Source organism: Cyclopterus lumpus, chromosome 3 (assembly GCF_009769545.1).
Source record: "Cyclopterus lumpus isolate fCycLum1 chromosome 3, fCycLum1.pri, whole genome shotgun sequence".
Lineage (NCBI taxonomy): Eukaryota > Metazoa > Chordata > Actinopteri > Perciformes > Cyclopteridae > Cyclopterus > Cyclopterus lumpus.
Genome location: NC_046968.1, coordinates 31,029,750 through 31,044,086, shown reverse-complemented (window position 1 = coordinate 31,044,086; position 14,337 = coordinate 31,029,750). Strand labels below are relative to the sequence as shown.

The 14,337-nt window shown below is 45.3% G+C and overlaps 1 protein-coding gene across 3 annotated transcripts in view; it reads right to left on the bottom strand.

The window, feature by feature from the left end:
- Positions 1-13,395, bottom strand: part of gpatch1 (G patch domain containing 1) — a 53,850-nt gene extending 40,455 nt beyond the window's left edge. For all 3 annotated transcript variants that reach the window (XM_034529529.1, XM_034529530.1, XM_034529532.1), the window contains exons 1-8: positions 13,301-13,395; positions 11,679-11,813; positions 11,154-11,239; positions 10,744-10,904; positions 3,966-4,063; positions 3,808-3,863; positions 3,114-3,353; positions 2,888-3,038 (exon numbers count right to left, since the gene is read on the bottom strand). In XM_034529529.1, the coding sequence (XP_034385420.1) occupies positions 2,888-3,038; positions 3,114-3,353; positions 3,808-3,863; positions 3,966-4,063; positions 10,744-10,904; positions 11,154-11,239; positions 11,679-11,813; positions 13,301-13,370 (997 nt within the window). In that variant the 5' untranslated portion in view covers positions 13,371-13,395. The remainder of the gene's footprint in view (positions 1-2,887; positions 3,039-3,113; positions 3,354-3,807; positions 3,864-3,965; positions 4,064-10,743; positions 10,905-11,153; positions 11,240-11,678; positions 11,814-13,300) is intronic.
- Between the last annotated feature and the right edge of the window lie 942 nt (positions 13,396-14,337).

Here is a 14,337-nt window from a genome sequence, read left to right as displayed (position 1 = left end):
ATATTATAGAGATAATACATGTTGTTCTCCTGGTGTCCACTAGGGGCATTAACTCTATATTATAGAGATAATACATGTTGTTCTCCTGGTGTCCACTAGGGGCATTAACTCTGTATTATAAAGATAATACATGTTGTTCTCCTGGTGTCCACTAGGGGCATTAATACTGTATTATAGAGATTATACATGTTGTTCTCCTGGTGTCCACTAGGGGCATTAACTCTATATTATAGAGATAATACATGTTGTTCTCCTGGTGTCCACTAGGGGCATTAATACTGTATTATAGAGATACTACATGTTGTTCTCCTGGTGTCCACTAGGGGCATCAATACTGTATTATAGAGATAATACATGTTATTCTCTTGGTGTCCACTAGGGGCATTAATACTGTATTATAGAGATAATACATGTTGTTCTCCTGGTGTCCACTAGGGGCATCAATACTGTATTATAGAGATACTACATGTTATTCTCCTGGTGTCCACAAGGGGCATTAATACTGTATTATAGAGATAATACATGTTGTTCTCCTGGTGTCCACTAGGGGCATCAATACTGTATTATAGAGATACTACATGTTGTTCTCCTGGTGTCCGCTAGGGGCATTAACTCTGTATTATAGAGATACTACATGTTGTTCTCCTGGTGTCCACTAGGGGCATTAACTCTATATTATAGAGATAATACATGTTGTTCTCTTGGTGTCCACCAGGGGCATTAACTCTGTATTATAGAGATAATACATGTGGTTCTACATGTTGTTCTCCTGGTGACCACTAGGGGCATTAACTCTGTATTATAGAGATAATACATGTTGTTCTACATGTTGTTCTCCTGGTGTCCACTAGGGGCATCAATACTGTATTATAGAGATACTACATGTTGTTCTCCTGCTGTCCACTAGGGCATTAACTCTGTATTATAGAGATAATACATGTTGTTCTCCTGGTGTCCACTAGGGGCATTAACTCTGTATTATAGAGATAATACATGTTGTTCTCCTGGTGTCCACTAGGGGCATTAATACTGTATTATAGAGATAATACATGTTGTTCTCCTGGTGTCCACTAGGGCATTAACTCTGTATTATAGAGATAATACATGTTGTTCTCCTGGTGTCCACTAGGGGCATTAACTCTGTATTATAGAGATAATACATGTTGTTCTCCTGGTGTCCACTAGGGGCATTAATACTGTATTATAGAGATAATACATGTTGTTCTCCTGGTGTCCACTAGGGGCATCAATACTGTATTATAGAGATAATACATGTTGCTCTCCTGGTGTCCACTAGGGGCATCAATACTGTATTATAGAGATAATACATGTTGTTCTCCTGGTGTCCACTAGGGGCATCAATACTGTATTATAGAGATACTACATGTTATTCTCCTGGTGTCCACAAGGGGCATTAATACTGTATTATAGAGATAATACATGTTGTTCTCCTGGTGTCCACTAGGGGCATCAATACTGTATTATAGAGATACTACATGTTGTTCTCCTGGTGTCCGCTAGGGGCATTAACTCTGTATTATAGAGATACTACATGTTGTTCTCCTGGTGTCCACTAGGGGCATTAACTCTATATTATAGAGATAATACATGTTGTTCTCTTGGTGTCCACCAGGGGCATTAACTCTGTATTATAGAGATAATACATGTGGTTCTACATGTTGTTCTCCTGGTGACCACTAGGGGCATTAACTCTGTATTATAGAGATAATACATGTTGTTCTCCTGGTGTCCACTAGGGGCATTAACTCTGTATTATAGAGATAATACATGTTGTTCTCCTGGTGTCCACTAGGGGCATTAACTCTGTATTATAGAGATAATACATGTTGTTCTCCTGGTGTCCACTAGGGGCATTAACTCTGTATTATAGAGATAATACATGTTGTTCTCCTGGTGTCCACTAGGGGCATCAATACTGTATTATAGAGATAATACATGTTGTTCTCCTGGTGTCCACTAGGGGCATTAACTCTGTATTATAGAGATAATACATGTTGTTCTCCTGGTGTTCACTAGGGGCATCAATACTGTATTATAGAGATACTATATGTTGTTCTCCTGGTGTCCACTAGGGGCATTAATACTGTATTATAGAGATAATACATGTTGTTCTCCTGGTGTCCACTAGGGGCATTAACTCTGTATTATAGAGATAATACATGTTCTCCTGGTGTCCACTAGGGGCATCAATACTGTATTATAGAGATAATACATGTTGTTCTCCTGGTGTCCACTAGGGTCATTAACTCTGTATTATAGAGATAATACATGTTGTTCTCCTGGTGTCCACTAGGGGCATTAACTCTGTATTATAGAGATAATACATGTTGTTCTCCTGGTGTCCACTAGGGGCACCAATACTGTATTATAGAGATAATACATGTTCTCCTGGTGTCCACTAGGGGCATTAACTCTGTATTATAGAGATACTACATGTTATTCTCCTGGTGTCCACTAGGGGCATTAACTCTGTATTATAGAGATACTACATGTTGTTCTCCTGGTGTCCACTAGGGGCATTAACTCTGTATTATAGAGATACTACATGTTGTTCTCCTGGTGTCCACTAGGGGCATTAACTCTGTATTATAGAGATAATACATGTTGTTCTCCTGGTGTCCACTAGGGGCATCACCGCTGTATTATGGAGATAATAAGGGAGCCCACTCTAGGACCCTCCATGCCTCTCCTGGACCCTCTATGCCCCTCCTGGACCCTCTATGCCCCTCCTGGACCATTTAGGCATCTCCTGGACTTTCCTGGACCCTCTAGGCCCCTCCTGGACCATTTAGGCATCTCCTGGACTTTCCTGGACCCTCTAGGCCTTTCCTGGACACAGAGATAATCCTGGAACCCCCAGTTGTACCTCTTTTCTTGGTGTACTGCTGGGGAGCAGTCCAGCCGTACAGTCCATCTCCAGGCTCTTCCCCCCCCAGCACCGTGTCGTATCTGGACAGGGAGTCTCTGTGGTAGACCTCTTCGTCATCATCATCCTCCAGGGCCCCCACCCCAAACGCCTGCAGGTCAAAAGTCACAGCATCATCAGCGTCACAATGACTAATAGAACCTGGTGTGGTGGGCGGAGCTCCCACCTGTCCGGCCACGCCTCCTCTCCTGCAGCCTCTCTTGTCTCCGAACAGGCGGCTCCTGGTCTCAGACTGAGGCCTGAACAGGTCCATGTGTTCGGGGTCTCTGCGGCCCATCAGTGCCAGTCCCGGATCCAGACTGCGGTACCCCAAACCCTGGACCCCCAGCCTGGGGTTGAAGTCCACCGGAGTCACATCTTTGGGGGCAAAGGTAACGTCCTCTGGAGCAAACTCATCCTCATCCTCCTGAATAAAAGGACGAAGATTTTTGTTCTTTGACGTCACAAATAATCCAAAAATCTCTTATGATTAATTACAATACTGAACCTGTCTGTCTGAATGTGTCTGTCCGTCTGTTTGAACGTGTCTGTCCGAACGTGTCTGTCCGTCAGTCTGAACGTGTCTGTCTGTCTGAACGTGTCTGTCCGTCAGTCAGAACGTGTCTGTCTGTCTGAACGTGTCTGTCCGAAGGTGTCTGTCCGTCAGTCTGTACCTGTCTGTCTGTCTGAACCTGTCTGTCTGAACGTGTCTGTCCGTCAGTCTGTGCCTGTCTGTCCGTCAGTCTGAACGTGTCTGTCTGTCTGAACGTGTCTGTCCGTCAGTCTGAACGTGTCTGTCTGTCTGAACGTGTCTGTCTGTCTGAACGTGTCTGTCCGAAGGTGTCTGTCCGTCAGTCTGAACGTGTCTCCAGCTGTCTCACCCCCTCTGAGTCCTCTGATCCAGCAGGGGGCAGCACACATCCGTACAGTCGGCTTCCTGTCAGGAGAGAAAGAGGATATATATATATATATATATACACATATACACATACATACATACATACACACACACACATCACAAGTGACCTCTCAGACATACCAGTCTGCTGTCGGCCAGCTTTCCTCTTCACACGAGGCCCGACACCCTGACCCTCCTTCCAGCCCATCCTCTTCAGCAACTCCACCCCGATGGACGACCTGAGGGATAAAACAAACGCACCTCAGAACACTTTCAGTAACTTCCTTCATTGAGCATATTCATATTATACATACACACACACACACAGGTGGACGTGACACAGTCACCACATCACCTGGTCCACAGGTAACAGGTGGACGTGACACAGTCATCCCTTCACCTGGTCCACAGGTAACAGGTGGACGTGACACAGTCATCCCTTCACCTGGTCCACAGGTAACAGGTGGACGTGACACAGTCACCACGTCACCTGGTCCACAGGTAACAGGTGGACGTGACACAGTCATCCCTTCACCTGGTCCACAGGTAACAGGTGGACGTGACACAGTCACCACGTCACCTGGTCCACAGGTAACAGGTTGAGTGACGAGGTTACCACGTCACCTGGTCCACAGGTAACAGGTGGACGTGATGAGGTCACCACGTCACCTGGTCAATAGGTGGACGTGACACAGTCACCACATCACCTGGTCCACAGGTAACAGGTTGAGTGACGAGGTTACCACATCAGCATTTACAAAGTTACATAAACACATTACATGAATATGACAATGTATGAATGGAACTCCAATCCATGAAACAGAAGGAGGTAGAGAGGAGGGGCGGGGGGGGCATCAGCAGGGCCAATGGGAGGCCGGTTCACCAGCATCAGACACCTCCAGGTCCAATGGACCCTATGAGACGTGAAGTCACAACGACTCCGGGGAGGAAGCAGAGTTAATAAGGTGCAATGGAGAGATGTAAATTCATCCATAAGGAGAGAGAGAAGAGGAGAGAGGTGCTCAGTGTATCCTAAAACATCCCCCAGCAGCCTATAAGCCTATAGCAGCATATCAAGGGGCTGGACCAGGGCAAACCTGATTCAGCCCTAACTATAAGGGCTATTAAAGAGGAAAGTCTTAAGTCTATTCTTAAATGAGGTGACTGTGTCTGCCTCCTGGACTGAAAGTGGAAGCTGGTTCCATAAAAGAGGAGCTTGATAACTGAAGGCTCTGGCTCCCATCCTACTTTTTAGGACTCTAGGAACCACAAGTAGCCCCACATTTAGTGAGCAGCTCTCTAGTGGGGCAATATGGTACTACAAGCTCCTTAAGATATGATGGTGCATCACCAATCAAGGCTTTGTAGGTGAGGAGAAGAATTTTAAATGTGATTCTTGATTTTACAGGGAGCCAGTGCAGAGCAGCTAATACAGGAGTCATGTGATCTCTTTTCTTAGTTTTTGTGAGTACACGAGCTGCAGCATTCTGGATCAACTGGAGGGATTTAAGAGACTTATTAGAGCAGCCTGATAATAAGGAGTTGCAGTAATCTAGTCTGGAAGTAACAAACGTGTGAACCAGCTTTTCTGCATCTTTTTGAGACAAGATGTGCCTGATTTTTGAAATGTTATGTAGATGAAAAAATGCAATCCTTGAGATTTGCTTAACGTGGAGTTAAAGGACAAGTCTGGGTCAAAGATAACTAGAGATTCTTTACAGTGGTGTTGGATGCCAGGGCAATGCCATCTACAGAAACCACATCACCAGATAATTGATCTCTGAGGTGTTCAGGGCCCAGTAAAATAACTTCAGTTTTGTCTGAGTTTAACATCAGGAAGTTGCAGGTCATCCATGTTTTTATGTCTTTAAGACATTCTTGAATTTTAGCGAGCTGGTTGGTCTCCTCTGGTTTGATCGATAGATATAATTGAGTATCGTCTGCATAGCAATGAAAGTTTATGCAGTGTTTCCTGATAATATTGCCCAAAGGAAGCATATATAAGGTAAATAAAATTGGTCCAAGCACAGAACCTTGTGGAACTCCGTGATTAACGTTGGTGGTCATTGAGGCTTCATCGTTTACAAATACAAACTGAGATCGATCTGATAAATATGATTTAAACCAACTTAGTGCGGTACCTGAAATGCCAATCGACTGATCCAGTCTCTGTAATAGGATGTCATGATCAATGGTGTCGAACGCAGCACTAAGGTCTAACAAGACCAGTACAGAGATGAGTCCTTTATCAGCACTAAAGTCTAACAAGACCAGTACAGAGATGAGTCCTTTATCAGCACTAAGGTCTAATAATACCAGTACAGAGATGAGTCCTTTATCAGCACTAAGGTCTAACAAGACCAGTACGGAGATGAGTCCTTTATCAGCACTAAGGTCTAACAAGACCAGTACGGAGATGAGTCCTTTATCAGCACTAAGGTCTAACAAGACCAGTACAGAGATGAGTCCTTTATCAGCACTAAAGTCTAACAAGACCAGTACAGAGATGAGTCCTTTATCAGCACTAAGGTCTAATAATACCAGTACAGAGATGAGTCCTTTATCAGCACTAAGGTCTAACAAGACCAGTACGGAGATGAGTCCTTTATCAGCACTAAGGTCTAACAAGACCAGTACGGAGATGAGTCCTTTATCAGCACTAAGGTCTAACAAGACCAGTACAGAGATGAGTCCTTTATCAGCACTAAAGTCTAACAAGACCAGTACAGAGATGAGTCCTTTATCAGCACTAAGGTCTAATAAGACCAGTACGGAGATGAGTCCTTTATCAGCACTAAGGTCTAACAAGACCAGTACGGAGATGAGTCCTTTATCAGCACTAAGGTCTAACAAGACAAGTACAGAGATGAGTCCTTTATCAGCACTAAGGTCTAATAATACCAGTACAGAGATGAGTCCTTTATCTGTTGCATTAGAAGGCCATTAGCCATTTTCACCAGTGCTGTCTCTGTGCTGTGGTGTTTTCTGCGACTACTTTCTCAAGGATGTTAGAGAGGAAGGGAAGGTTAGAGATCGGTCTGTAGTTAGCCAACACCTCTGGATTAAGAGTGGGCTTCTTCAGGAGAGGTTTAATTACAGCTACTTTGAAGGAATGTGGTACATGGCCTGTTAGCAAAGACACATTAACAATATCCAGCAGAGAGGTGCCAATTAAAGGCAACACGTCTTTAAGCAGCCTCGTTGGGATGGGGTCTAATAGACAGGTAGACGGTTTAGAAGTAGAAACCGTTGAGGACAATTGGTCTAGGTTAATGGGAGAAAAGCTATCCAAATATACACCAGGGCATACAGTCGTTTCCAAGGCCACTCCTCTTGATGACAGATCGGTAGTAGTTAAGGGCAAGAGAGCATCAATCTTGCCTCTAATAGTTCAAATCTTTTCATTGAAGAAGTTCATGAAGTCATTACTACTGAGGTCTATAGGAATACACGGCTCCACAGAGCTGTGACTCTGTCAGCCTGGCTACAGTGCTAAAGAGAACCCTGGGGTTGTTCTTATTTTTCTCTATTACTGATGAGTAATAGGCTGCTCTGGCATTACGGAGAGCCTTTTTATATGTTTTAAGACTGTCTCTCCAAACTAAGAGTGATTCTTCCAGATTGGTGGAACGCCATATACTTTAAAGCTTTCGTGAAGTTTGCTTTAGGTCGCGGGTCTGAGGGTTCTACCAGGGAGCAAACCTCCTTTGCCTCACTGTCTTTTTCTTCAGTGGGGCTATCGAGTCTAGTGTCATTCTCAGTGAGCCTGTAGCACTATCGACAAGATGATCAATCTGGGACGGACTAAAGTTAGCACAGGAGTCCTCCGTCACATTGAGACGTGGTATTGAATCAAATGCAGAAGGAATCGCTTCTTTAAATTTAGCTACAGCACTGTCAGTTAGACATCTGGTGTAGAAACTTTTGACTAACGGTGTACACTCCGGGAGTATAAACTCAAAAGTTATGAGGTAATGGTCTGACAGAAGAGGGTTCTGTGGGAAGACCTCCAAATGCTCAATGTCAATGCCACATGCAAGAACAAGGTGGAGGGTGTGGCCAAAGCAGTGAGTGGGTTTCTGTACTCTCTGACAGAAGCCAATCGAGTCCAACAATGAGATAAATGCAGCACTAAGGCAATCATTATCAATATCCACATGAATATTAAAATCACCTACAATAATAACCTTATCAGTTTTAAGGACTAAACTTGATAAACACTCTGAAAATTCAGATATAAATTCTGAATATGGACCTGGTGGCCGGTACAGTATAACAAATATAATTGGCTGTAATGTTTTCCAGGTTGGATGTGAAAGACTAAGAACAAGGCTTTCAAATGAGTTGTAGTTTAGTTTAGGTTTAGGATTCATTAATAGGCTTGAGTCAAAGATGGCTGCTACTCCACCTCCTCGGCCGGTGCCTCCAGGAATGTGAGTATTGATATGACTTGGAGGAGTTGATTCATTTAGGCTGACATATTCTTCATTGCTCAGCCAGGTTTCAGTAAGACACAGTAAATCAATGTGATTGTCTGATATTAAATCATTTACTAATACAGCTTTAGATGACAGAGATCTAATATTTAGGAGTCCACATTTAATTCTCTTGTTTTGTTGCACTGTTGCAGTAGTGTTGTTAACCTGTATGAGGTTATTTTGGATGACTCCTCTTCTGGTTACTTTTGATTTAATTAATTTAAGTGGCCGTGGGACAGACACAGTCTCTATAGAGTTAAGGTTAAGGGTGGGTAACTGCTCCAATGGAAGTGCAGAGAAGGGTGGAAGACTACAACTCTGCTTCTGCTTCCTGATCTGAACTCTGGGTCATGGATTAAGTCCGCTAATCAACTTGGCCATGTTTGTAGAAATGAGACGCGCTCCATCCCAAGTGGGATGAATGCCGTCTGGACTCATCAGATCAGGCTTTCCCCAGAAAGTCCTCCAGTTATCTATGTAGCCCACATTGTTTGCTGGGCACCACCTGGACAACCAGCGGTTGAATGACGACATGCGGCTATACATGTCATCATTGATCAGATTGGGGAGAGGGCCAGAGAAAACTACGGTGTCCGACATTGTCTTGGCATAAGTACACACCGATTCCACATTAATTTTAGTGACCTCCGACCGCCGCAGTCGGGAGTCATTACCGCCGGCGTGTATTATAATCTTACTGTAACTACGCTCATCTTTAGCCAGCAGTTTTAAACAAGATTCAATGTCGCCCGCTCTGGCCCCCGGGATGCATATGACTTTGGTCCCTGGCTTCCCTATCTTCACGTTTCTGACTATGGAGCTACCTATAACCAGAGTGGGTTTCTCAGCGGGTGCGTCGCTGAGTGGGGAAAACTGGTTCGAAACGTGAAGAGGTTGGCGGTGCTCAGTGGACTTCTGTTTAGACATGAGACACTCTGAGCAAGAGGGAGCGGGAGGGGGAGAGGAAGACATCGCGAGCTGCTAAGCTGGCAACCGGAAGTGATGCAATACGCTTACCGGAAGAGAGAGAGAGCGATGCGTTCAGGAACCTCAGGTGACCTCACCTGGTCAATAGGTGGACGTGACAAAGTTACCACCTCAACTGGTCAATAGGTGGACAAGGTTACCACCTCACCTGGTCAATAGGTGGAGGAGGTTACCACCTCACCTGGTCAATAGGTGGAGGAGGTTACCACCTCACCTGGTCAATAGGTGGAGGTTACCACCTCACCTGGTCAATAGGTGGAGGAGGTTACCACCTCACCTGGTCAATAGGTGGAGGTTACCACCTCACCTGGTCAATAGGTGGACGTGACAAAGTTACCACCTCAACTGGTCAATAGGTGGACAAGGTTACCACCTCACCTGGTCAATAGGTGGAGGAGGTTACCACCTCACCTGGTCAATAGGTGGAGGAGGTTACCACCTCACCTGGTCAATAGGTGGAGGTTACCACCTCACCTGGTCAATAGGTGGAGGAGGTTACCACCTCACCTGGTCAATAGGTGGAGGTTACCACCTCACCTGGTCAATAGGTGGAGGAGGTTACCACCTCACCTGGTCAATAGGTGGAGGTTACCACCTCACCTGGTCAATAGGTGGACGTGACAAAGTTACCACCTCAACTGGTCAATAGGTGGACAAGGTTACCACCTCACCTGGTCAATAGGTGGAGGAGGTTACCACCTCACCTGGTCAATAGGTGGAGGTTACCACCTCACCTGGTCAATAGGTGGAGGAGGTTACCACCTCACCTGGTCAATAGGTGGAGGTTACCACCTCACCTGGTCAATAGGTGGACGTGACAAAGTTACCACCTCACCTGGTCAATAGGTGGAGGAGGTTACCACCTCACCTGGTCATTAGGTGGACGAGGTTACCACCTCACCTGGTCAATAGGTGGACGAGGTTACCACCTCACCTGGTCAATAGGTGGACGAGGTTACCACCTCACCTGGTCATTAGGTGGACGAGGTTACCACCTCACCTGGTCATTAGGTGGACGAGGTTACCACCTCACCTGGTCAATAGGTGGACGAGGTTACCACCTCACCTGGTCAATAGGTGGACGAGGTTACCACCTCACCTGGTCATTAGGTGGACGAGGTTACCACCTCACCTGGTCATTAGGTGGACGAGGTTACCACCTCACCTGGTCATTAGGTGGACGAGGTTACCACCTCACCTGGTCATTAGGTGGACGAGGTTACCACCTCACCTGGTCAATAGGTGGACGAGGTTACCACCTCACCTGGTCAATAGGTGGAGGAGGTTACCACCTCACCTGGTCAATAGGTGGACGAGGTTACCACCTCACCTGGTCAATAGGTGGAGGAGGTTACCACCTCACCTGGTCAATAGGTGGACGAGGTTACCACCTCACCTGGTCAATAGGTGGAGGAGGTTACCACCTCACCTGGTCAATAGGTGGACGAGGTTACCTGGCCGGTGCGATGAGCTCCTCCAACAGCGTGTCTCCAGGGATCACAGCGGCCTGAGCGCTGACGGCTCTCGCCTTCTCTCTGGTGGCGTCTCTGCGACTGGACGTGAACTCTTGACTGGTGCTGATCTCTGAGGGGGCGATGCCGTGCTCGCCGAAGTCCTGACACACAACAACAAAAACAACAACAACCTTCAGAATGCTGCACATCTCATCCGTTTCCTGTTTGCTTCAGTTGATATGAATGCTTTATATTATAATGACATTGATTCCACTTTGATGTGTGATTTCCTGACAATGTTCTTCCATTATGACGACTTGGTTTTAAGGTGTTTCTACATGTCTGAACCTAAACAAACAGCTGTTGTCTAAACGTGGTTCACACCAGTGACCAGTGCTGTTGGCCGGTACCTCCTCGTCCATGAAATCTTGAGGTCTGGCATTATGTTTCTCAGCTTTCTGTTGCCGTGACGACACAAAGGTTGACGGGGCCCAGCCTACAAATGACAACAACAACAACAACAACAACAATCAGCATCTCAGATAACAGCATACTCATTTATTATCATTATTTGTATTTAACGCCGTTCATTAATTTCTCTGATCAAATCGTTGCATTACGTCATCGTTGACTGGTTTCTGCCCCTCACAGCTGTGACAGCTGGGCCACACTGAGGAGATTATGTCATCCTCCAGTCTCATGTTTCAAAATGACTCAACCGGCTCATTAAATGTGTAATCAAATGTATATAAAAGATTGTGATGTGTAAAACTGTTTATATACTCAGCGATGAAGTAGTATTAGTCAAATGGAGACATTTGGATGATTATGTCACTATAAATGTAAACAAGCTTCCATCAGGTGACCCTGCAGGTCCAGGTCCAGGTCCAGGTCCAGGGAGCCCTCTGCTCACACACTGATGCAGCAACACTGACCTTCTTTGGTGCCCACAGTGTTGAAATAACCGGCGGAGAAGCCGCCAGTGAACGCTCCGTGGAACCTCTGGTACCGACCCTTCTCGTCCTTCACCGTCTGCTCGTGCAGCGGGACGGGCTTCTTCCGGGGCTCGTCTGCCAAACACAGGAAACCCATCTTAATACAGCGAGTACACGTCTTAATACAGCGAGTACACGTCTTAATACAGCGAGTACACGTCTTAATACAGCGAGTACACGTCTTAATACAGCGAGTACACGTCTTAATACAGCGAGTACACGTCTTAATACAGCGAGTACACGTCTTAATACAGCGAGTACACGTCTTAATACAGCGAGTACACGTCTTAATACAGCGAGTACACGTCTTAATACAGCGAGTACACGTCTTAATACAGCGAGTACACGTCTTAATACAGCGAGTACACGTCTTAATACAGCGAGTACACGTCTTAATACAGCGAGTACACGTCTTAATACAGCGAGTACACGTCTTAATACAGCGAGTACACGTCTTAATACAGCGAGTACACGTCTTAATACAGCGAGTACACGTCTTAATACAGCGAGTACACGTCTTAATACAGCGAGTACACGTCTTAATACAGCGAGTACACGTCTTAATACAGCGAGTACACGTCTTAATACAGCGAGTACACGTCTTTATACAGCGAGTACACGTCTTTATACAGCGAGTACACGTCTTAATACAGCGAGTACACGTCTTTATACAGCGAGTACACGTCTTAATACAGCGAGTACACGTCTTTATACAGCGAGTACACGTCTTAATACAGCGAGTACACGTCTTAATACAGCGAGTACACGTCACACGTCTTAATACAGCGAGTACACGTCTTAATACAGCGAGTACACGTCTTAATCCTCTCTCCTCTGTCCTTATCCTTCACACTAGAGCATCCTCTCTCTCCTCTGTCCTTATCCTTCACACTAGAGCATCCTCTCTCCTCTGTCCTTATCCTTCACACTAGAGCATCCTCTCTCCTCTGTCCTTATCCTTCACACTAGAGCATCCTCTCTCTCCTCTGTCCTTATCCTTCACACTAGAGCATCCTCTCTCATCTGTCCTCATCCTTCACACTAGAGCATCCTCTCTCCTCTGTCCTTATCCTTCACACTAGAGCATCCTCTCTCCTCTGTCCTTATCCTTCACACTAGAGCATCCTCTCTCCTCTGTCCTTATCCTTCACACTAGAGCATCCTCTCTCCTCTGTCCTTATCCTTCACACTAAAGCATCCTCTCTCCTCTGTCCTTATCCTTCACACTAGAGCATCCTCTCTCCTCTGTCCTTATCCTTCACACTAGAGCATCCTCTCTCCTCTGTCCTTATCCTTCACACTAGAGCATCCTCTCTCCTCTGTCCTTATCCTATAGACTAAAACAATATGAAACATATAAATGAATGAAGACTGGGCTACAGACTAAAATTATAAACCACATAACTGGGTTAAGGGCCCTTTAGGGTGATGCTAAGCTAACCTCTTAGCATCACCCTAAAGGGCCCTGTAGAACCTCGTGGCTCGTGTCTCGCCCCATGAAACGCTCGTGCAGAGTTAACGGTGAACGGAGCGGGTCGATAAGCTCATTAAAGTAACTCCACCTTCATCCAGAGGCTCCAGAGGAACTCCGTAAGTCACAAAGTCCTCGTCGCTGTCTGCATCCGACGCCATGTTTCTACTGAACTACGGAAGTCCCGGACGGACAAACTTGGTTCTCTCCGACTTTCTGTTGGCTGCTTCAGCGCCTGCTGTCGCGTGGGAGTGAGAGCACAGTTCTTTAGCCTCTATACAAATACACAACAACAACAACAACAACACCACCCACACTGCCTTTATACAAACACACAACAACAACATCCACACTGCCTTTATACAAACACACAACAACAACAACAACAACATCCACACTGCCTTTATACAAACACACAACAACAACAACAACAACATCCACACTGCCTTTATACAAACACACAACAACAACACCCACACTGCCTTTATACAAACACACAACAACAACAACAACAACAACCACACTGCCTTTATACAAACACACAACAACAACACCCACACTGCCTTTATACAAACACACAACAACAACAACAACAACAACCACACTGCCTTTATACAAACACACAACAACAACATCCACACTGCCTTTATACAAACACACAACAACAACACCCACACTGCCTTTATACAAACACACAACAACAACAACAACAACAACAACCACACTGCCTTTATACAAATACACAACAACAACATCCACACTGCCTTTATACAAACACACAACAACAACACCCACACTGCCTTTATACAAACACACAACAACAACATCCACACTGCCTTTATACAAACACACAACAACAACAACAACAACAACAACCACACTGCCTTTATACAAATACACAACAACAACACCCACACTGCCTTTATACAAACACACAACAACAACAACAACCACACTGCCTTTATACAAATACACAACAACAACATCCACACTGCCTTTATACAAACACACAACAACAACATCCACACTGCCTTTATACAAACACACAACAACAACAACAACAACCACACTGCCTTTATACAAATACACAACAACAACATCCACACTGCCTTTATACAAACACACAAC